General features: G+C 44.0%; 1 protein-coding gene across 1 annotated transcript in view; it reads right to left on the bottom strand.

The window, feature by feature from the left end:
• The window catches only part of GTF3C3 (general transcription factor IIIC subunit 3), a 29142-nt gene that overhangs the window by 425 nt on the left and 4033 nt on the right, over positions 1-24684 (bottom strand). Inside the window, exons 2-18 of the mRNA XM_056861263.1 lie at positions 24439-24544; positions 23157-23338; positions 21930-22053; positions 21591-21782; positions 19348-19513; positions 15255-15402; positions 14172-14244; positions 12990-13064; positions 12096-12199; positions 10719-10890; positions 9110-9312; positions 8741-8842; positions 7718-7853; positions 6597-6834; positions 5618-5808; positions 2971-3095; positions 1190-1342 (exon numbers count right to left, since the gene is read on the bottom strand). Of these exons, the coding sequence (XP_056717241.1) occupies positions 1190-1342; positions 2971-3095; positions 5618-5808; positions 6597-6834; positions 7718-7853; positions 8741-8842; positions 9110-9312; positions 10719-10890; positions 12096-12199; positions 12990-13064; positions 14172-14244; positions 15255-15402; positions 19348-19513; positions 21591-21782; positions 21930-22053; positions 23157-23338; positions 24439-24544 (2490 nt within the window). The remainder of the gene's footprint in view (positions 1-1189; positions 1343-2970; positions 3096-5617; positions 5809-6596; positions 6835-7717; positions 7854-8740; positions 8843-9109; positions 9313-10718; positions 10891-12095; positions 12200-12989; positions 13065-14171; positions 14245-15254; positions 15403-19347; positions 19514-21590; positions 21783-21929; positions 22054-23156; positions 23339-24438; positions 24545-24684) is intronic.

Below are 24684 nucleotides of genomic sequence, written 5' to 3' on the forward strand. Positions count from 1 at the left end.
CCTAATATAACAGGCATGCTCCTCTGATCCTGGAGAGAACAGGTATGCATCATGACTAGTATCCATGGACTACTAGTAGCCTCTCCTCCATGAACATGTCCACCCCCCTCTTCAAGCCTTCCAAGTTGGCAGCCATCCCCACATCCTGGGGCAGGGAGTTCCACAATTTAACTATAGAATTATACTTTCTCCTGGTTGGCCACTGTGTGAACAGACTGCTGGACTTGATGGGCCTTGGTCTGATTCAGCTGGGCTTTTCTGATGTTCTTAATAGTTTTCAAGGGCTACTTTCCCCCTGAGGTGGTGTCTGCGCAGCAGGCCTTTAAAAAAAAGATAACAGATGGGAAAAGCTACAACAAATTTGTCCAGCTCTGCTGCGTGGTTCCTGAACACAGCAAGTGGGGGTGTGGGTGAGGCCCAGGAAGGCCTCAGGAACCTTTTCTTTAAGGCTCAAAAGCCAGTTTGCAGGAGTAGAGAAGGAAGAGGACAAACGTGGCTTTTAAAGGAAGCCCAGGACTCTCAGTGTACTTTTTGGTTTTTTGCCGTCAAGTCACATCTGACTTACGATGACAACTGGAGGGGTTTTCAAGACAAGAGACGTTGGGAGGTGGTTTGCCATTGCCTGCCTCTGCGTCGCAACCCTGGTATTCCCTGGAGGTCGCCCATTCAAATACTTGCCAGGGTCGACCCTGCTTAGCTTCTGAGATCTGACAAGATCAGGTTATCATGAGGCTATCCAGGTCAGATGGCAGATTATTTTGACGGTGTTTTTTATTTATATGCTCAGCCAACCCCTTGATTTTTCCTTAGCATAAAATACACACAATTTAGCCACATCATGAGATGCATTTAAGGCAGCATGTACAGATAGTGACGTTTGGGCAAATGTCCAAAGTATCCAGCCCTGTGGTGTTAATACCACTGGTTTGGACCGGGGGGTGTGTGCTGTCCCCCAGCATGTATACTATATACACATTTCTTAGATTCATTTATTCATTATGGTTGCAGCATTCTTATCTGGATTTTCCAATCCAAGAGCCCCCCAACACCAGACCTAGTAACTATAACATATGCGGTGTTTTCTTTAATGTTGTATGGATTTTCAAGCATTAAAATGTACCAATACCGATCTGAGTTTTTTTAGTCTAACGATTATTGCTCACTGCTGCAGACTACTGGTGCCAAATACCTCCAAGACCAGCGGGGGAAGCTCCAGTGCCTTTTGGTAGTAGTGAATGGCCAGATGAACCAAACCCAGCTGGTGAAGAGCACGGCCCAAATTGTACAAAGATTCTTGGCAAGAGCCCCGGAGGTGGAGGTATCGGTGGAGGAAGGAGAAACCCTGCATAAAAAAAAGAACAGCACAGAGACAAAAGGAGGGAATTACGAGAGCCATTTAAAAGACAGAAAGGATCCTCTGTAGCAAACCTTCTTAAACTGGGCCGCGACCTCATATGGGGGTCACATTACTGAATTTGGGGGTCGCGAAAAATTTGGCAACAGTAAAAGGTTTCTTTTTATTACCAGTAAATGTTTGATTTGTATACCTATTTTATACACCTGGGGTCGCATAAACATTTCTTGGGTGAAAAGGGGCCGCGAGTGGAAAAAATTTAAGCAGCCCTGGTCTATAGCAACAGCCCTTCCACCCAATTAAACACCAAGGAAATTTCTTGCAACCGTTTAGAGCGATGCAGCACCAGCACAACAGAAAAGTGTATTAAAGAGTCAGTTAATCTCCAATTCAGCCATTTCAGTACAGCATTTAAATGAATAAACTGAAGCTGGAACTTCGTGAGTGCGCAGAAGGTCGGAAAGATCCCTGATGTGTCTCTTTCTGAGTTTTTTTGGGGGGAGTTGTAAGTTAACTATCCAACCACAGCTAAGGAAAGCTCATCCCACCCCCTTTGGAACTGAGGGAACTGCCCTAGAAACGGCATGAAATTATTTAGAGAAGGGAAGTTTTGTTTTACTTTTGGTTTTTGTCTACAAATCTGGGCCAGCGTGGAGTAAGAGAGCCAGCGTGGTGTAGTGGTTAAGAGCGGTGGTTGGAGCAGTGGAGTCTGATCTGGAGAACCGGGTTTGATTCCCCACTCCTCCATGTGAGTGGCGGAGGCTAATCTGGTGAACTGGATTGGTTTCCCCACCCCTACACACGAAGCCAGCTGGGTGACCCTGGGCTAGTAACAGCTCTCTTAGAGCTCTCTCAGCCCCACCTACCTCACAGGATGTCTGTTGTGGGGAGGGGAAGGGAAGGTGATCGTCAGCCGGTTTGATTCTTCCTTAAGTGGTAGAAAAAGTCGGCATATAAAAACCAACCCCCCTTCTTTCCTTTGTGGCATAGAGATCTAAGCTCTAGCCCCAGGTCCCATTGAGTGGATTTTTTCCACCCACAGGTGGTGAGGTACACGTGGCAATGAAGTTTATAGACAAAACACCCACATTTTATATAATTTCACAAAAGGAAAGAAAAAGCTGCTTTGACCTTTCATTAAAGGCAGGAAACACAGTTATTAAATAAAGCTCATGAGAAACAGAAGTCTGTGTTTATTAACAGCATTTTTTGATGCAATTTCTGGGTTAAAAAGACAGACCTCTGGATGGCCAAAATCTATTTTCAGAGGAGAAAATACACCCTGGTAGCTTTTAACTTTGATAGACAAAAGTGACAACAGATCTGAGCAAATATGAAATGCCACTGGCTATTTTCTTATTAAGTGGCCTAATGTACTCATCCACATATTTTTGACAGCATGCCCAATTACCAACCAGAAAGAGGCCATTATTCTTTCACAATTCACACTAGAACCATCTAATGGCCCTCTTTAATGACTTCGAAGTAAACAGCCTAATCCTGGAGGCGTCACCACCGGAGAAAGCCACCCCACACTTCCAGCCCCAGCCCCCAAACAGCCATGCCTCTAACATGCAAAAGGAGAGAGCTTGTTCTGTGCATGTGTACCAACTGACCTGGACTATAAGCGCATGCCTCTTCAGCACATACTTCTGAGACGCCATGTGGATGAAAGTCAGCCCGATGCAGAGGTTGAAGAGCGGCTCCTCCGGATTAGAGCGGAAAGCTTGTACGTATTGCCCTAGGCGGAAACAGACGGAGACGTTACGCCCGAATTTTTTGTTACACCTGATTTGTTACACCCGAATTTTTTGTTATGCCCGATTCGTACAAATGTTTCTTTGACATTGATTGTATTTTAAATGTTGTAAAGCCACCTTAAGTTCCCTGTGGGGAGAGGGTGTGGGGCATTAAACAAAACAAACAAAATTTCCCATCAGTTACAAGAAGAAACAGGTAAGTAACACTGCTTTAAATTGCTAAAAGATAAATGCTGGAACATCATGAACGATAACATCACAGTCTTCTCATTAATCCATACGAAGCTGTGCTTTTCTTGCTCTAGTTCAAGGGTGTCAAACATACGGCCTGCAGGTTGGATCCAGCCCCTTGAGAGCTCTTATCCGGACCATGAGCCAGCCAAGGCAGCCACGCCCCCCAGTCCCGATCTGGGTGGGTGAGGCATGGCCCGGCCCGACCAAGTGTCATTTATGTCATATCCGGCCCTCGTAACAAATGAATTCTATGCCCCCTTCTCTAGTTTCTGCCACTGAGAAGATCAGGCTACCCAAAGCAGAGAGTGAGCCAGTATGCGGGGCCCAGCACTCACTCAAGGATTAGGATCCCGCATAAATGTTCAGCTATGCTAGGCCTTCTTTTACATTGCTCCCATTATTTATTTTATTTGTTTATTATTAACCTTATATCCCGCCTCTCCCCGACAAGTCGGGTTCAAGGCGGTTTACATCAATATAATCAGCATATAAAATCAGTTAAAGCACAAAGATACACATAAAACACATGATACACTATTAAAACTAATAAGACAGCAATTTATATAATATCAATTAGTCCAAGATTTCCTTAGAAATGTGGTGTTGGAGGAGAGTGTTACGGATACCGTGGACTGCCAAAAAAACACACAAATCAGTGGGTTATACGTCAAATCAAGCCTGAACTGACCCTAGAAGCTAAAATGACTCAACTGAGGCTCTCGTACTTTGGTCACATTATGAGAAGACAAGAGTCACTGGAAAAGACAATCATGCTAGGAAAAATTGAAGGTAGCAAGAAAAGAGGAAGAGCCAACAAGAAATGGATTGACTCTATAAAGGAAGCCACGGGCCTCCATTTGCAAGACCTGAGCAAGGCTGTTAAAGATAGGATGGTTTTGGAGGACATTGATTCATAGGGTCGCCACGAGTCGGAAGCGACTTGACGGCACTTAACACACACACACACACACACACAGAGAGTCCAAGATTCAGTAACCATGTGTAAACTCTTAGTCAGGAGAGAGAGGCGAGTAGAAACCGTTGCTGTCCTCAACCATAGGCCTGGTAGAACATGACTGCTCTCCTGCTGCCTAAAGGCTCACTGGCACCACTTTCTGTCTTCACCCCAGGTGCATCCACATCGCCTGCTTTAAAACTGCTCCTTGAATCTCAATCGGTAAAGAGTTCCCCCACTTGCATCAGCAGACACACAATTTTCTGACGAGTTTCCTATAACACAGCTACTATCTACATCAGGGTTCCCCAGCGCAGTCGCCCACAGGTGCCATGGCACCTGCCAACCTCTTTCCTGGAGCCCATCAACTGTTTTTGAAAGTAGGTGGGACCAGTTGGGGCCAGAAGAGTTTCTGGCTGGCCAACGGAGAAGCTCACTGGCTGTGCAGATTTTTAAAAAGTTGCTTCAGCAGCCGCCACCTTAGTTCCAGGATCGCTGCTGTATGACTGAAGATAAGCTGAATGCAATTAAAAAAAAAACTATGTAAAAGGCATCCTGTTAAACAGAGCCTCTGCCTGAAATGCTGAAGAGTAATTACTAGAGTTACGCAAGACCTCACTCCCTGACATTATGAGGTTGGCTCCGCCTCTCCTGGCAGCCCACAGGATCAAAAAGGTTGAGGACCCCTGCTCTACTTATACAGAACAAAATGAGGGAGGGGGGAAATCACATGTTGTTTTTTCGTTTTTGCCTTCAAGTCACATCTAACTTATGGCGACCCTCTAGGTCAGGGGTGTCAAACTCATTTGATACAAGGGTTGGATTTGACATAAATGTCACTTGGTTGGGCCGGGCCATGTGTACCATAAAATTTAATGCCACGTACCGAAGATAAAGAAGACACAGAGAGAAGACACAGGCAAAGCCAATTAATGATTTTTTTAAACTTAAAATACAAACATGCTTAAAACAATAACCCTCTTACAGTAATTTCTTTTATTTAACAGTCTTTGATCATTGACACCTTGGGAGTGAGGGGCGGGGGGCTGCCTCAGCTAGCTCCTGGGCCGGATAAGAGCTCTCAAGGGCCGGATTCGGCCCCCGGGTTGAATGTTTGACACCCCAGCTCTAGGTTTTCAAGGCAAGAGACATTCAGAGGTGGTTTGCCATTGCCTGACTCTGCGTCAGGACCTGGGTATTCCTTGAAGGTCTCCCATCCAAATACTTGCCAGGGTGGACCCTCAGGAAACCCAAAATCAAACACTACCTCAGGCTGTGCACATAACATTCTGTGAACTCCAGCCAGGAGCTTACCAAGAGCGTGCTTGAAACTGCCAGACACAAAAGCATTGTGGCCGTTTAAGACGCAAAGCGCGTGGTTGTCGGGGTTCTTCAGCATCAGTCGTAGGCAGAAGCGGTGGTGCCGGACATCTTGTGAGTGCAAGGTGATCTGGTTGAAGATGTTCCAGAGCTGCGGTTTATTGACATGTTCCATGACCATGATCCTGAGAGGAAGAAGCATGCATTTGTTTTACTCAGATAGAAAACGGATGTATTATTCTACATTCTTCAAAGAGAGGGACCTGGTTCAGACGTGGATCAGAACATGGGCATCAATTCACACAATTCTCGCTCTATGGGAATAGGGAAGGGGTGGAGCAACCACACCATCACACACCTGAGCGCAGAGCAGCAGGTTTTGATTCTGCCAAGGCTAACATTGAGAGGCAGTGTGGTGTAGTGGTTAGAGCTGGGTATGTTTAGCCTGAAGATTGAGAGGGGATATGATAAACTTTTTCAAGTACTTGAAGGGCTGTCATATAGAGGATGGTGCAGAGTTGTTTTCTGTTTCCCCAGAAGGTCGGACCAGAACCAATGGGTTCAAATTAAATCAAAAGAGTTTCTGTCTAGACATTAGGACGAATTTTCTGACAGTCAGAGTGGTTCCTCAGTGGAACAGGCTTCCTCGGGAGGTGGTGGTGGGTTCTCCTTCCCTGGAGGTTTTTAAGAAGAGGTTAGATGGCCATTTGTCAGCAGTGCTGATTCTATGACCTTAGGCAGATCATGAGAGGGAGGGCATCTTGACCATCTTCTGGGCATGGAGTAGGGGGTTACTGGGGGTGTGTGGGGGAGGTAGTTGTGAATTTCCTGCATTGCACAGGGGGTTGGACTAGATGACCCTGGTGGTCCCTTCCAACTCTATGAGCGTAGCACCAGGATCTAGGAGACACAGGTTCAAATCCCTGCTCAGCCATGGAAGCTCACTGGGTCACACACACTCCACAGAACTCACCTGATGTAATTGTAAGCTTTTCTAAAATTCTTGTCCAGAATCGCAGCCGAAAGGCCAAAGTACTCCAGTTCTTTGCGCTTCTGCCGGTCGTCGTAGAAGGAATAGTATTCCAGTGAAGAGTCTACGAGGAGTTCTGCCTCCTTGTAGCGAGAGAGATCGCAGAGGGCATAGATGGCCTTCAGGAGGAGGTTCCACCAGTCGTCCTTCGGCAGCACGCTGGTCAGCACCATAAAGATCGCTAGAACGGAGCCACAGGCCGATAGACATTAAACAAAAGCCCTCGAGAGACGAGATGAGTTGTGGAACTCTACTCAAACCCAGTCCTGACATAGGGACAGAATGGCCATTTATGCAGGGTTATTCCCCTCAAAGAAGAAGAGTTGGTTTTTATATGCCGACTTTCTCTACCACTTAAGGGAGAATCAAACCAGCTTATAATCTTTTCCCCTTCCCCACTACAGACACCCTGTGAGGTAGGTGAGGCTGAGAGAGTGTGACTAGCCCACGGTCACCCAGCTGGCTTCGTGTGTAGGAGTGGGGAAACAAATCCAGTTCACCAGATTAGCCTCTGTCGATCATGTGGAGGAGTGGGGAATGAAACCCGGTTCTCCAGATCAGAGTCCACCACTCCAAATCACCGCTCTTAACCACTATACCACACTGGCTCTCTGCCAACTACCACAGTCCCCCTGCCAACTGCTCCACTGCTTTGTTTTGATTATGCATGGCTTTCCCGACCGTCAGAGGTCGCCTCGCTCTCCCCGCACATTTCCCACATTTTGCCGGTGTTTTTCAGAAGCTGTTTTAGTGAGAATCTGGAAAATGCACAGAAACGCGTGGGGAGAACAAGGCGACCTCTGATGGTCAGGAAAGGCGTGCATAATCAAAACGAAGCACCAGAGTAGTTGGCGGGGGTGACTGCGGGTAAACAGCCCTGCGTAAATGGCCAATGCGTCAGGGGGTTTCTTAATATAGTCTCATAAATTAAAGACAGAGGCTCTTCCACCTCAAACGGCCCTACCCAAAGTAGTAAGCAAACAAGAGGGCGGTTGCTTTCTCAGGAAAGGTAAACCCACGGCTTCTCCGACACAAATGAGTGAATGCACACACACCCAAATTACCTTTTGCATCGCAGTTGGCAGTTTCTTGGTCATCACTGTCTGAGATTTTATCCCTCGATACTTTAATAAGATAGAGATGCCTTTCTCCGGACTTGGAACTGGATATTAAACACACCTGAGCTCGGTTCATCGCTACCTGCAAAGAAGTCAGAAAGCTATGGGTGCTGAAACGCATCAGAGGCAAGGGAGACCGTGCTGCAGCCCATTCCATGGAAGGCTGGCCTTTTCAATTTGCCGTAACATTCCAAATTCAAACACAGGCAACAGAGCAGTTACTATTGCTTCTGCTGCTGAAGAAAGTTCCTTAGTTTAATAACTAAACACCAAGCAATACTGTCAGGATTGGCTTCCATAGCCTTAAGGCCTCCCGCACACTAAAGCGTCAGCAGCTCAACACTGTCAAAACATCAGAGCATCTGCAAGCAGACGGAGTCATCGCAAGAGTGAACAATGCCCTTTCCTGTTCATAAGAAAAACCCTGCTGGATCAGACCAAGGCCCACCAAGTCCATCAGTCTGTTCACACAGTGACCAACCAGGTGCCTCCAGGAATCCCACAAGCAAGACGACTGCAGCGGCACCATCCTGCCTGTGTTCCACAGCACCCAATATAATAGGCATGCTCCTCTGATACTAGAGAAAATAGGTATGCATCGTGACTAGAATCCATTTTGATTAGTAGCCATAGATAGCCCTCTCCTCCATGAAGATGTCCACTCTCCTCTTAAAGCCTCCCAAGTTAAGAACATAAGAACACAAGAAAAGCCTTCCTGGATGAGACCAAGGTCCATCAAGTCCAGCAGTCTGTTCACACAGTGGCCAACCAGGTGCCTCTAGGAAGCCCACAAACAAGGCAACTGCAGCAGCATTCTCCTTCCTGCGTTCTACAGCACCTAATATAAGAGGCTTGCCACTTCTAACAACTGTCCACTGATCATATATGCATATACATGCGCTAGCTGTTGCACTGGGTTCACAGCAGGTGTGCCACATGACAGAGAGGAAATGCAAGGAAGTGCCTTACCTTGAGGAGCATGGCCAGCATGGTGAGCAGAGAATCCACGTAGCCGTACATGTTGCCCTGAGAGTGCAACAGCGTCGAACGATGGAGCAGCAATTTTAACTCCTGGCAATTGGAGGGCAGAGAAAAAAACATACATAAGTTAGCATGCTCTTACTATACAAACGCCCTGACCTGGATGGCTCAGGCTAGACCAATCTCATCAGATCTCAAAAGCTAAGTAGGGTCAGTCCTGCTTAGTATTTAGCCATCTTGTGCATCCTGGCTCTTCAGAACCGGACAGAAGTGTGCCGTGAGACTCACCGGGCTCAGTCAACAAAATGGCAACAATCAATAAAGAGAAACGTGCGAGCAGCGAGAGTTGCGGCTCACCTGCTGGGCGGCATTCGCATCCTGCGCCAGCGTGTCCGGGTCGTACATGGGCTCCAGCGCTTCCAGGGCTTTCTCGGGCCGGCCCAACTGCTGCTGAAGGGTAGAGAGGGAAATCCTGGCGTCCAAGTGCAGAGGGGCCAGGTCGACCACTTTGGCGTAGCTCTCCGCTGCGTGCTCGATGTAGCCCAACGCCTTCAAGCACTCTGAGAAGAAAGGCAGGCAAAGTTCAGGCCCGGCTCTTCCCTGGCTCTACCCAACCTTTCACACTGTTGTGCGTGTTCTGAGCTGTCAAGTCGCTTCTGGTTTACCGCAACCCTATGAATTAAGGACATCCGAAGTGTCCTATCGTCGATCACCCTTGCTCAGGTCTCGCAAACTGAAGGCGTGACTTCCTTGATTGAGTCGATCCATCTCATGTCGGGTGGTCCTCTTTTCCTGCTTCCTTCTACTTTTCCTAGCATTGTTGTCTTTTCCAGAGTCTTGCCTTCACATGATCTCACCAGTTTAGTCTTTTTAGCTTCAAGGGGAGAATTCAGGTTAGATTTGGTCTGGAAACCCACTTCTTTGTCTTTTGGGCGGTCCATGGTATCCATAAAACTCTACTCCAACACCACATTTCAAATGAAGCCATTTTCTTCATTTTACTGACATATTAGTGTCTGAGTGACCTTTACTACAGAGGACGGGGACCCACCCCCATGTTAACATGCACCACAGAGGCAGCCTCCTGAAATGTGACCCGCTGATGTAGCTATTAAGGGATAGCGTGCCCTCATATTGATGACGCTTACCATAGCTGTCACGTCACTCTTGCACGTGATGCTGTATCCTTAATAAAATCTCCACAACAGTCCTTAAAGTTCAGAACTACAGAGAGTGTCTTTCAGTACCAGGCAGGGGTGCCTATCTAGAAAATCTTCCTTCCATTTCAGGATAACATGCCAGTAATTTTTTTAAGTAGAGGCTAGATGGCCATCTGTCAGCAGTGCTGATTCTGTGTACTTAGGCAGATCATGAGAGGGAGGGCAGGAAGGGCTGCATCAGTGTTTGGTTCTCATGGCCCTTTCTTGCATGCCCAGGGAAATGCCAATTGATCGCCTCTTTGGGATAAGGAAGCAATTTCCCTCCGGGCCAGACTGGCCAGGAATCCTGGAGAGTTGGGGGTTTTGTTGCCATCTTCTGGGCATGGAGCAGGGGTCACTGGGGTGTGTGGGAAGCAGTTGTCAATTTCCTGCATTGTGCAAGGGGTTAGACTAGATGACCCTGGTGGTCCCTTCCAACTGTAACAGGTAATGTATTTTGGAGCATCTGTTCTGACTGGTTTTGTATCTCAGAAAAATTAGAGACGTACAGGCTTCAGGGGGAGATGATTCTAATCCCCCTGAAGCCTGTACGTCTCTTAACTTTTCTGAAATACAAAACCAGTCAGAACAGATGTTCCAAAATACATTACCTGTTACAGTTTACAAACCATGAAGCTTTCATTGTGTCCCCCCAAAACACCTTGGCATAGCACCCTTACCAAGCAAGATCCCCCATCTACCACATATTAAAAGCATCATCTCAGACTGAGTCAGCAGAACGTACTAATCTGAATAGCTGCAATTACCTGCATGGCGGAGCCACACGACAGCTAAGTTGTATCTTTCCGAGCAGACCAAGGAACTCAAGAGAGGGAGCGCAGAATTATATTCCCCGACATCAAGGAATGCTTCTGCCACATCAAGGTACAAATCTCCCATATCCTCAGGGTTTTGTTCCACTAGAGTGGTCAGCAGAAGCTGGCACAGAAAAATAAAAATGTCAAAACTCTTACTTTGTCCGTATTAAAAAGAACCATTTAACTGAGCTCTTAACACATTTTAGACCGACAGATTGGTCTTAAACGTTGTCACATTTTATGCTCTGCTTGCTGACTGACTGCATAGCTTTGCTTTAATAGGGATCTCTGCTTTTACATTCCTTTCCTTTATCTCTTAGAAGCTCCTTGATCCACTGATCTTGGGCAGCGTAATTTTAAATCTAATGTTTGAGGGATATAAGGACTGAAATAAATCTGGCCACTGACAATGTAGCCTTGGGACAGTCACTTAATAAAAAAGGCATTATGTCAGACACAGAGGCATTAGATTCATGCGTTAAAAGGGGAGAGATATAACGTGATCTAAGTTCTTCATAAAAGCAGCATTCCAAAAGGGGCATGAGCTAATGAATCAATAGAGCCAGAAGAGCAAGGACAGGCTGTTACATTTCAATGCTGTTATCATTCAAAGGTGGTTATCATAGCTTGTTATCGGCTTACTGACTGACTGAATAACGGCAGGAGCCTAGAAGGTTGAGCCCCAATAACTAAAAATAATATTATAAATATTTTTTTAATTAAGTGAATCACACTTTAAGAGTTAAAAACTTAAGTCTCAAAAGGTAAACTACATACATACAAGGAATCACATAAGACACTCAATTGCACTATAAAAACCACCAAGACCAGATGCATTTTGGCCCATAGGGCCTGCTTCGGCGGTCACAATACAGTGTATACACATGTCTACCATCAACCAATAACGTAATTTCTGTAACAGTCAATGCAGGTTGCATATGAAACAGTTCATTACTTGGGCTCCAAATACAGACAAAAGTAAAATTAGGCCCAAACTTGTTCTGGAGTTCCCATCGATCACGTAAATAAACGTGATGCAACCACACTGTGCACTCGTGGGTCAACCAGTGAAAGGAAAAACTGAGCTCTCTTTCGTGATTCCTTATATGTATAAGTCATGTCCGGGATCTGAAGAAGGGTGAATAGACTGGGGCTCGTTTTCCCCTCAGCCAGCAGCCTCCTTAAGTTACATGACAAATAGATGAAAGAGAGGAGAATTTCAAAAGCCCTCTTGGGGCCCCAAGAGGGTCTTGATACTAATTTGGAATACCAGAGGCCAGCCCTGGAAAGCTGCCCAAGCCCTCAGTTGTCTGGCTCTGTACTTACGTTGAGAGGCTCCAAGATGTTCAAGTGCACCAAGCAAACCATGAGCTTCACAGTAATGTCAATGGGAACCCCCTCCGGAATAGAACAGGTAACTTTTTCTGAAGCTAGAAGAAAACCAAGATGTCATGTCAGCAATGACATCAACTTAGTTCCCAAGGGAAGCTGTGTTGGTCTGCAGAGAGCCAGTGTGGTGCAGTGGATAAGAATGGCGGACTCTAATCTGGAGAACAGGGTTTGATTCCCCACTTCTCCACTGAGAGAGTTCTGAGAAAACTGTGACTAGTCCAAGATCACCCAGTAGGCTGCATGTGTAGGAGTGGGGAAACCAACCCCGTTCACCAGATTAGAGTCCGCCGCCCATGTGGAGGAGTGGGGAATCAAACAAGGTTCTCCAGATCAGAATCCACTGCTCCACACCACCGCTCTTAACCACTACACCACGCTGGCTCTCCATTAATTGGACCACAGAGAGAACTAGATTTTCTGTCCAGTTCCACACCAGCATGGTGTAGTGGTTAAGAGCGGTGGACTCTAATTTAGAGAACCGGATTTGATTCCCTGCTCTTCCACATGAGCGGCAGACTCTAATCTGGAGAACAGGGTTTGATTCCCCACTCCTGCCCATTCAGCCTGCTGGGTTACCTTGGGCTAGTCACAGTTCTCTCCGAACTCTCAACCTCATCTACCTCACAGGGTGTCTGTTGTGGGGAGGGGAGGGGAAGGTGATTGTAAGCCGCTTTGAGACTCCTTATGGTAGAGAAAAACAGGGTTATAAAAACCAACTCTTCTTCTTTTCACAGCAGGGGCCATTATCATCTTCATACCTAGTAATTTACAGTTCGACCCTTTCGGACTGCTGATTTAAAGTAGTATTGAATAGAGTAACTTGCTCACAAGCAGAACTGGTTGTGCGTGCACCATCTTCGTGGTCGGCTGTTGGTTCTTGTCCCTGCTCCGCTTCAACTGGATCTTGTGCTTTGGGAACAAAGAAAGAGAAAAAGAGAGAGGGAGACTCTGAAAACGAATGTTTACGTGAACCCAGAACAGCTCAAGAATTGCTCTCCTTTAGCTGCTTTCTTCTAGCCAACCACCACAGCGGAGTCTTTATTAATAACAAAGCAAATGAAACAGAAACACAATCCTAAGAGAAGACTAAAGGTACAAGGACCCCAAAAGCCATAAAACCTAAAAATCCATTTTGCTAACAAAAAGGTATGTCTGTTAAAAACAGATTGAAAAATTACCTAGCAAAAACAACTAGACTGCTCCCCTAAAGAAACCAGGACCAATACAGAGTTATTCAATGTCACGTCTGTTCAGTAACCACACAATAAATTATAGGAAAAGTCTAGAGGCATAAGGAAACCGAAGCTGCTAGAAGAGGTTTTCCATTTGCAGATGAGAGGAGGGTGATTTTCACCAATTCCCCCTCCCCACTGTAGAACTCTACTTTTCCTCCCCCCCCCCCACTGTTCCTGGGGGTGCAGAAGCATCATTTTGTGGGGTCTGGGGGGTCACCTTCATCTATTATTTTAGTGGCCACCAACACCATTGCATTTTAAGCTATTTAACTGGTCTCTTAAGTTACATAGCAGTGCATAACAGAGTTGTCACTTCTCTTCCAGCGTGGTGTAGTGGTTAAGAGAAGTGGTTTGGAGAGGTGGGCTCTGATCTGGAGAACCGGGTTTGATTCCCCACTTCTCCCCATAAGCGGCAGGCGTTAATCTGGTGAACCGGGTTGGTTTCCCCGCTCCTCCACATGAAACCTGCTGGCTGGGTGACCTTGGATTAGTCACAGCTCTCTTAGTGCTCTCGCAGCCCCACCTACCTCACAGGGTGTCTGTTGCGGAAAGGGAAAGGGAAGGTGATTGTAAGCCAGTTTCATTCTTCCTTAAGTAGAGATAGTTGGCATATAAAAACCAACTCCTCTTCTTCTTCCATTTTTAAGGGGCAAATGTGAACAGACACAATGCCAAGGAAAACGTAATGACATCTCTTTACACACCAGAACAGTTCAGAGATTATGCACTGTTTACAGAGAGAGTTTAATACCATGGGATTCAATCATCCCAGTACCTTCATTCTCTACAGATGACTCTCTTTCTTCCTCTTTCTTCTCAAGCACAATCCCTGAAAAGTCCGTAATGACCTAAAAAAAGATATAAGACGGTTGCATGAGGCTAACATGAGAGGGTAATGTAGAAAAAAACACCTAAGAGGCAATTCAAAGGGAGCATATGGTACAGTCCTCTCATAGGACTGTATCATCTCAGAAAGCATATGGGAGATTACTGTTTGAAAGGATCTCCAGATCTGGAAACCATTTTGGTTAGGTAATCCCCCTCCCTTAAATGTAACAATGTGCAACTGGCAACAAAGATCAGGTTAATTCATGGTATAGTATATATGGGTATGAAAGTTGGACAATGAAGAAAGCTGACAGGAAAAAAGGAGATTCCTTTGAACACCTCTGTGGTGTTGGAGGAGAGTTTTACGGATACCATGGACTGCCAAAAAGACAAATCAGTGGGTCCTAGATCAAATCAGGCCAGAATTGTCTCCAGAAGCTAAAATGACTCAACTGAGGCTATCGTGCTGTGATCACATTATGAGAAGACAAGAATCACTGGAAAAGACAATCATGCTAGGAAAAGTTGAAGGCAGCAGGAAAAGAGGAAGACCCATGAGATGGATTGACACTATAAAGGAAGCCACGGCCCTCAGTTTGCAAGACATGCAAACTGGTTTTATTGGGACATGCACATTGCATTTATATACTACTACTATAATGTACAAGTGGAGACCTGTGACACTCTGGAGGGGGGGGGGAAGTATCCTTTTCCCTCCCATTGCTGCCTGCTGCAGTTCCTGGAAACGCCCACACACCCAATGTAATCTTTTTAAGGATTCCAGTTTTCTCTGCAAACCTGGGGTATCCTCCAAATTTGCAGAACGATCTGGTTTGTTAGCGTGGCCCCAATCTGTGGATTTAAGTATCCGCAGATTAGGACACACCTTACTACTAGATATATGATTATTATACTGTTCTGGAGCATCTTAAGACAGAGTGCAAAATAAAAACTAAATTCATCCTCTGACCATCCTTCCAAAGGGCCTAGGATGGCTAAGCCTTGTAGGACATTAATGTTGTGTGCTTACCGCCAATGCTTTGTCATACTGCTTGTTAGAAATATACAGTTCTGCAGCTATATTAACATCTTCCACAGACACAAGGTTCTGGTGTTTGCTGAATGCTTCCTCCATGATCTCAATTGCAGCTGCGATGTCACTGGCCTCATAGTAACTCCTAAAGAAACCAGCAGCGAATGTCGATGAAGAAGAAGGGCTGATTTTTATATGCCGATTTTCTCTATCTTTAAGGAGTCTTAAACCAGTTTACAATCTCCTTCCCTTCCTCTCCCCACAATAAACACCTTGTGAGGTAGGTGGGGCTGAGAGAATTCAGAGAGAACTGTGACTACCCCATGGTTACCCAGATGGCTTCATTTGTAGGACTGGGGAAACAAACCCGGGTCACAAGATTAGAGTCCGCCGCTCATGTGGAGGAAAGGGGAATCAAACCCGGTTCTCCGGATTAGAGTCCACCGCTCTTAACCACGACACCACGCTGGATCTGATGCGAGTCTATAATTAAAGGTTAAATGAAATCCATGAAAAATTACAGAGGTCTTGGATTAAGAGGGTATTTGTCTGTTGATCTACCTATGTCACTTAGACTGGTGCTGTAAAAGAGAATTCCCCAAACCTATTCATCATGGGTTACGCAAAATATGTGTAAATATTAATGTTGTTAATATGTTAATTTTGAGGGACTAAACATGACTGTGGTCCCCCATCTCAAGATGGCCTCTAAGGCTTAAACATTTGTCCTCACCACTGTCCCATCTCTGTGACTAGCACCTCAATCTCACTTATGCCATATTCTTTGCTTCCATTGCCCATCAGAACGTCACCATAACACCAAGAGAACACATGAACACATGACGCTGCCTTATACTGAATCAGACCCTGGGTCCATTAAAGTCAGTATTGTCTACTCAGACCGGCAGCGGCTCTCCAGGGTCTCAGGCAGAGGTCTTTCCCATCACCCACCTGCCTAGTCCCTTTAATTGGGGATGCCGGGGATTGAATCTGGGACCTTCTGCATGCCAAGCAGATGCTCTACCACTGAGCCACAGCACTACTTCATTATAGTGTGTAACAGTGGGTAAGCTTCATCCTATGCAGTTGTGCATTGACAAAATGTCATTTCACAAATGAAGCTACCTTATCTTGACCCAGACCATCAGTCCATCAAGGTCACTATTGTCTACTCAGACTGGCAGCTCAGTCTACTCAGACTCAGCCCTTCACACCACCTACTGCCTGCTTCTTTTAACTGGAGATGCCTGGGATTGAACCTGGGACCTTCTGCATGCAACGCACAGGCTCTTCCACTGAGCCATTCTCCATCGTTGGTCCCTTAAGGTCAGTATTGTCTATTCAAGACTGGCAGAAGCTCTCCAGGGTCTCAGGTGGAGGTCTTTCTTTGTTTTATATATATATATATATTTATTGCTTTTTATAAGTAAACAAAAAAATAAAACAAAAATAAAATCATAATACAATACAACAACAAAAATATAAGAAAAATACAAAATCACACATAGAGCACTATTACCTCCATTGCTAATACATAATAAACTATCCTTTATAAAATATATAGCGCCCAAACCTCCACCACCCACCTTTTGTGCCCTCCACCCTGGGACTTCCGGAGTGGTGTTACGACAGTAATTAAAAAAATATTATTATATTCACTTATTATCAACACTTTAATCTATAATTCCTTAACTATACCTATAAAATCCGTTTTTGCCAATTTATCCCAATATGCAGCAGCCTTAGACCATATTTTTTTAAATTCATCCATATCTTTACCATGTAAAGAATCTGTAAGTTTGGCCATCCGCATATATATCCATAACTTTTCTCTCCACTCTTTAATTGAAGGTTTATTTATTTGCTTCCAATTCTTAGCAATTATAATTCTTGCTGCAGCAAAACTATATTGACATATGACTCTATCACCTTTTTCTAAATTCATTTTAGGAATGCCCAATAAGCAAAAGGCAGGTCTTTTTTATTTTTGAATTAATCAAATTGTTAGTTTCCTTTAAAACTAATCTCCAAAATCTCTTAATTTTTTTACAAAACGACCAGACATGCATAAATGTGCCTATATCCGTTCCGCACTTCCAACAAAGACCATCTTCCTCTTTTTTCTTTTTACTTAGTAATACTGGGGTTATATACCATCTGTAGAACATTTTATATAAATTTTCTCTTATTTCATTAGTAATAGCAAATTTAAATTCCTTTTTCCACAAGTGTTCCCATACTTCCAAATCTATGTTATAACCTAATTCCCTCATCCATTTCACCATCACTGGTTTAATTCTTTCCTGTTCTAAATTCATTTCTATCAATAGTTTATAAATCCTTCCTATCATTCCTTTATTCCCCTTGGTTAATATAATTTCAAATTTGGATTTATTTTGATTAAATCCCGTCCTATTATCCTTATTAAATATATCCCTTAATTTATAATACATAAACCAATCTTTAATATGAAGCTCTTCTCTAGTTTTCAACATCCATATCCCCTCTTTATATTCTAACATTTCTCTATATATATTACTGTCCAGATTTAAATGGGCACCTCTTCTCATATACGCTTCTATGGGATTAATCCAGCCAGGAATTTTAGTTTCCAAAAAATCTTTATATTTCTTCCATATTTGTAATAAACTATTCCTAATAATATGGGAACTGAATACTTTATTTACTTTCTCTTTTTCATACTATAAATATGCATGCCACCCGAATCGTAAATTAAATCCCTCTAATTCCAATAATTTCGGATTCTCTAATAGAATCCAATTTTTTATCCAGGTAAAACAAACTGCCTGATAGTACATTCTCAAATCTGGTAATCCCAACCCTCCTGTTTCTTTTAATTCCACTAAATTATTATATGCTATCCTGTGCCTTTCTTTACCCCAAAGAAAATTTAAAATATCTTTCTTCCAATTTTTAAATATCTGTGCACCCTTCAATATTGTTAGGTTTTGAAATAAAAAAAGCATCTTAGGTAATAACATCATTTTAATTACTGAAATTCGTCCCCACAGTGATAATGGTATTTTCCCCCAATTTTTAAAATCTTTTATTATCTGTTGCCATTGGTTTACATATTTTGAAATAGATTAAGATTATTATTTGATATCCATATGCCTAAATATTTAACTTTGTGTTCAATGCTAAATCCTGTCTTTTTAATCAATATTTGTTGTTGTGATAGAGTCATATTTTTGACCAATATCTTAGTTTTGTTTTTATTAATTTTAAAACCTGAAAGCTGTCCATAAACCTCCATAATCTTATTCCATCTATCAATTTGCTCAATCGGATCAATCAAAAAACATACAAGATCATCTGCATATGCTTTAACTTTATAATGATTTCTCCCTATTCGTACGCCAACTACTTCATCAGATTGTCTAAAAATTTTCAATAACAATTCTAATACCAAAATAAACAACAAAGGGGAAAGAGGACATCCTTGTCTTGTTCCCTTTTGAATTTCAATCTTCGGTGATAGCATTCCATTTATCAACAAGTTAGCGGTTTGATAAGTATATATACTTTTTATGGCAGTTCTAAAATTCTCACCCAAATCCATAAATTCTAATATCTTAATCATAAACTGCCAATTCACATTATCAAATGCCTTTTCTGCATCTAAAAAAAACACAGCTATCGGAGTTGTATCTTGTTCCACATATTCTAGAAGATCTATTACCACCCTTACATTCTGACTCATCAACCTTCCTGGTAAAAACCCAGCTTGATCTTCGTGTATTATTTGATTTAATACTCTTTGCAGTCTAGTTGCTAAAATTGCAACAAATAATTTATAATCATTATTTAGTAATGAAATCGGACTATAATTTTTAACCTCCGCTATATCAGAGTTCGCCTTAGGTATTAACACTATATTTGCTTGGTACTTTCAACTGGAGATGCTGGGGATTGAACCTGGGACCTTCTGCATGCAAAGCAGATGCTCTACCACTGAGCCGCACTCCCTCCCCTCTGTTCTTAGCACCTAATACAATGTTGACCGTCAGGTTAGAAAAACAGTTTGAAGTGAGAGGGATGCACATGAAATAGTTCCCTAAATGCTTACTTTGCCATATCTCTTGCCAAATGCATAAAGCGATCGCCATCAAAAGGGGTCAGAAGATTCAAAATGCGCCTGTAACCGTCCATTGCCAGCTTATGTTCCCCCAGCTGCTCATATAGGCTTGACCTCTCCCACAGGTAGCGCACGTTGGTAGGATCATATTTCAGGGCTGAGTAAAACAGACAGGGCATTATTATGGCCTTTGTAGTCATACAGCCCTCAGCCAAGTTCACGACATCGGCCCGAGGAAAAGTTCTTACAAACTCCAAAGCCTGCACAAGAAGAAGAGTTGGTTTTTATATGCCGACTTTCTCTACCTCTTAAGGAAGAATCAAACCGGCTTACAATCCCCTTCCCTTCCCTCCCCCCCAACAGACACCCTGTGAGGTAGGTGGGGCTGAGAAAGTTCGGAGAGAACTGTGACTAGCCCAAGGTCGTGTGGAAGAGTGGGGAATCAAACCCGGTTCACCAGATTTGTGTCAGCCACTCAAGTGGAGGAGTGGGGAATCAAACCCGGTTCTCCAGATCAGAGTCCACAGCTCCAAACCTCTGCTTTTAACCACTACACCACGCTGGCTCTCATTTTGCATCATTTGGATTGGCCCCCATATAAAGGTACTGCGTGGATTTTCTTTCTTGTTTTGAATGCTCACTTGAATTCTCACCAACAGCAAGAGGAAAGAAATAAGACACTTGAGCATGCATATTATACATCTTCCATGTTCAGCAGCAGAAAACTTAGAGTGCCAAGAACCAGGGACAGACAACAAGGGCTGACAAGTTTTTCATACCCTGCTTATGAACTAATAGAGGCATTAGGCTGACTTCCATGGGCAAAAGAATACTGGACTGATCCAGCAAGGATATTAATTCTTAATTATGAATGAATTTACATCACTCCCCCCTTCCAAATCTTACATAGCATTGCTTTATTACAATATTGCTTCTCCTTTGCCCTTAGAATTTCACAGGGAAGTTGCTACTTCCAAAAAGGTTTAAAGCAAAACTACCAAATAAGAGCAAGTTTGTACAGTTGCCTGAATGTACAATATCATTATTACAAACTATGTATCGTAGATCATTGTGGGGTATCTTGTAGCTACCCATCACTAAGAGAGAAGAGTTGAAGACGTTATTTTAAACATTTCTGTGCCACTTTTCCGCCCAGATAAGGTCTCCAAGGACGTGAACATCAAAACATTAAAGCTTTTCAACATTAAAACAGCATTGAAAATAAAGTCTATATACAACAAATAATTCAGTCAAAAAATAAACACACAAACACATGTAACAAACAGTGAGGGAGGAGGGCCAATAACTGAGGGGTATACCAAACAAAACAAAGTTTTCACCAGCATGTGGAAGACCACAAAGGAGACAGACAAACCTCCCTGGGGAGGATGATTGAGAAGGTAACTTTCTCGAGTTACCACCCATCTAGCCTCAGATGGCAATGGCACTTGAAGCAGGGCCTCCAAAGATGACTGGACAAGTAGGTTCATATGGGAGAAAGCAGTTCTTAGGAAATCCTGGTCCCAAGTCATACAGGGCTTTGAAGGTCAATACCAGCACCTCGAATTGCGTCCAAAAACAATTTGAGGACCAGTGTAGACAGAACATGCCTGGAGCGATATGCTTCCTATGACCTATTCCAGTCAACATTCTGGCTGCAGCATTCTATACCTACTGTAGCTTCTGGACAGTCTTCAAGGGCAGCCCCACATAGAAAGCACTGCAGTAATCTAATCTAGATATTATCAGGGCATGCACCACAGTGGCAAGATCTTTCATGCCCTGGTCCATCAAAGTCAGTATTGTCTACTCAGACCGGCAGCATCTCTCCAGGGTCTCAGGCAGAGGTCGTTCCCATTACCTACTTGCCTAGTCCCTTCAACAGGAGATGCCCCTGAGGATTGAACCTGGGACCTTCTGCAGGTCAAGCAGATGCTCTACCACTGAGCCACGGCCCCTCCCCATGGAATCCTAAGCCTCTCTTGACAAGGTATTCTCGGCATGAACATTGAAGTCCACCAAAACAACCAACCTAGGAGTCTTCAACACTATCACTGAGACCACTGTATGCGTTAGATAAAGCAGCCATACAAATTACTCTTCAAATTGTCCCGCCCATAAACATACAATTAAGTTAGGTCCCAGCAATACTGCTGTCTATGGCTTCATGTCAAGTGCCGCTACAGACTCTCTGTTAGCCATCTGACAATCAAACTTTAAATTCACCCACTTACCTTTTGCATAGCAGAAAATGGCCTGCTTAATATTGTCCTGCTCGAGCGACATTTCCGCGAGCCGCACCCACTCCTCGGTGTCGCTGGGGTTTAAGTGAGCAGCGATCAGTTCAAACTGCAAAGATTTCTCCATATCTCCTTGGTCTTCATAAATCATGGCGAGCGTTGAGAATGGCTCATACGCAAGAGGAGCTGCTCAAAATAAAGCAAAAGAGAGAGAGAGAGAAGTGTTTGCATTGAATCAGCTTTACCCATCCTCAAACTAGTACATTGTATTAAAATAAGAAGTATTTCCAGTCATTGGCAACTCAAAACCTCGCTCATGACCCGGACACCCACCTTGTCTGATGATCTCCATGCACATCAGAATGGCCTCTTCATGTTCTCCACGAGCAAACCGAATGTTGGCTTCCCCCATGAGACCTCTCAGGGCACGGGGCAGTTTACTGCGGGGTCGTTTTTCCTAGAAAAGAGAATTCTCTTAGGGAGGACAGCTTGATTAAAAGAACTCTTTGCAGAAGAGCTGCTTGTTTTCTTTCAAGCTACAAGCCTAAGACAATATCTTGGAATAAGCCCCAGTGAATGCAGTCGATTAACATGAGTCGGGGCTGAATCCAACCCATTTTTCTGCTAGTGAAAAAACCAGGAGCCCACTTTGACCACCCAAAGACGGCTAGCTCACGGGACCTGCATGAACACAAGACATGGGGCACGGAGGCTGTAATAAAGCGGGGAACTGAGCAAGACCGAATGAAAAAGTTGGGCACACCCAACTGCATTGGAGGTGTGCATAAACCATACAAATCCAACACTAGTTCTGGGGAAAAAATTCTCTCTGGGTTTTTGGTTTTTTGCGGGGGAGGCTTGTTTTAGCTGATGTTACAATGACTCCCTTTCAGAAGAAGCATCTTCTCCTGAGGGAGAAATGTGCCCCCTCCCCAAAGAAGGCCATAACTTTGTATGACCTTATATTAAAAATAAATTACGGCACCTTTTAAATTCACAGTCTAGATGAACTGATAGTTACTGTTACTTTATGCTCCAAGTCATATTAATCACTTCCAATAAAATACCAATTCGCCTTTTATGAGTAAGAATGTTGTTTGAACCAAAGGTATTTGTGAAACTGGTAAATTACATCACTTCACTCTAAACAAAGCAATTTCCCCCCCTTAACTAGACTCCTTGGTAGAGGTCTACAATCCCAGTAACAGTCTAGTAGCATTCTAGAGTAAAGAAGGAAGAGAAGGAAATATAGAGCATGTCCATTTGGAAATTAACATTTGCTATTCTAGCCACCATCCAGCTCTAGCTGTCTGCAGGTACAGGGAGGAATCCACATTTCCCATGAAAAGTCTACCCTGCCAATTCATAAAGGTTTATAATCCACAATCCAGATGTAGTATTTGAATCAGATACTCGAGGAGACAGCCAGCTCTGTACACAGATGTCTGTCACAGGACTAGAAGACCTTTTCATTGAAGCTCTGAGCATTAATATTCTTCGCTGATTTTCAGCAGCCCCAACAAAAGCCCCTGGAGGATTTTATGCCTTTAAAATACTTGCTTTCATCATTTTCTTAGTTTCTCTATTAAGCACCATCTCCAGGGCAAAAACATCTCCCGCTGTAGGTTGTTCCGAGGTTTCTTCGTCATCGTCCTCTTCTTCATCGTCCTCTTCTTCATTTTCTCCCATCATGGAAGCAAAAACTCGATGGACAGATTTACTGACCCCATCCGACGTCTCCTCTGTTGGAAAAGAGAATGATACGAATTTACAAAAGTGCCGGATTAGGCAGCATTCACAGCCAATAAGTGAGTTTGGGAGTTCCAAAACCTATGGCATAATGAAGATCTACATTTAGTTTATAACTCTGCAGATCCAGATCTCTTGCAGTTCACCCCCCAGTTTGATCCCCTGGATCCTTTTCAGCTGCAGCGGCACAATCAATGCAGTCTTTCCTTTGAGCTGAAGATAATCCTGAAAATGGGTCTGCCAGAAATTCCCCACCCCAACGGTGAAAAGCCAGATGGTCTAACAAGGTAGAAGCAAAGAGGGGGTGGACCTGGCCAGTACAGCGCCTCCATGGAAGATCTGAGCCCTTCCAGGAGGAAGACAACAAAATCAAACTATTTGCTTCCTAACAATAAAAAAAAATGTTAAGGAAGTTCGCAGAGGGCAACCCGGCAACCCGTCCACAGTAGTGCAACAGACATTGCCTACCACTGTGGCACCCTCCAGGAGCTGAAGGAGAAACTAATGCCTGGTGCCTATAATGTGTCCCACTCCTAGGGTTGTTATGCTGAAGGGACTACAGGTGCTTCGTGGTAAAGAGAGAGGGAAGGAGGATGGTGGTGGAAAGTGCCATCAAGCCACAGCCCACTTATGGTGACCCCGTAGGATTTTCAAGGTAAGAGATGAGCAACAGTGGTTTGCCATTGCCTGCCTCTGCATAGCAACCCTGGAGCTTCCTTGATGGTCTCCCCTCCAAGTACTAACCAGGGCCAACCCTGCTTAGCTTCTGAGCTCTGATGACAGTGGGGCAGCCTGGCATCCAGGTCAGGGTGGAATGAGAATACCTAGAGACCAATGGGGTCTGTCTGAAGTGGCTGTCGTGTTCTCCTATTGTTTCTGGATTACTTGTGAGGGGTGGTGGTGGTGAAAATTCCACAAACGATTTCCAGGTTTACAATTACAATACAGTGCACATTACACAGACATTCTTGAAACAAGGCAAACAACAACACGTTATTCATTTTCCAGGCAAGGTGCTCAAGAACCCATATGTTTTCAGTGAGTGACCACGGCACATTTATGTGTCTTCAGTTAAACAGCTAGTAACTCTTACCTTCAACTTCACTGTGACCCTCAAGTGCCACGTTCGATCCTTGCCCAGAAGTAGATGGACCATCAGTATCGTCTACGTTTTCCTCAGCGAGCACATTTTCTCCATCCTGCTAAAAAAAAAAAATCAGCAAAAGCGTAATTAAAAGATCAAATGTAGTTTGCTACAGATGTACATATGATGAGTGGGGAGCTTGTTGGGAATCTTCACTCACCCCTGTTTTTGGACAAACGTTGCCCACAAAACTGA

The sequence above is a fragment of the Euleptes europaea genome, chromosome 15 (assembly GCF_029931775.1).
Source record: "Euleptes europaea isolate rEulEur1 chromosome 15, rEulEur1.hap1, whole genome shotgun sequence".
NCBI classification, from domain to species: Eukaryota; Metazoa; Chordata; class Lepidosauria; order Squamata; family Sphaerodactylidae; genus Euleptes; species Euleptes europaea.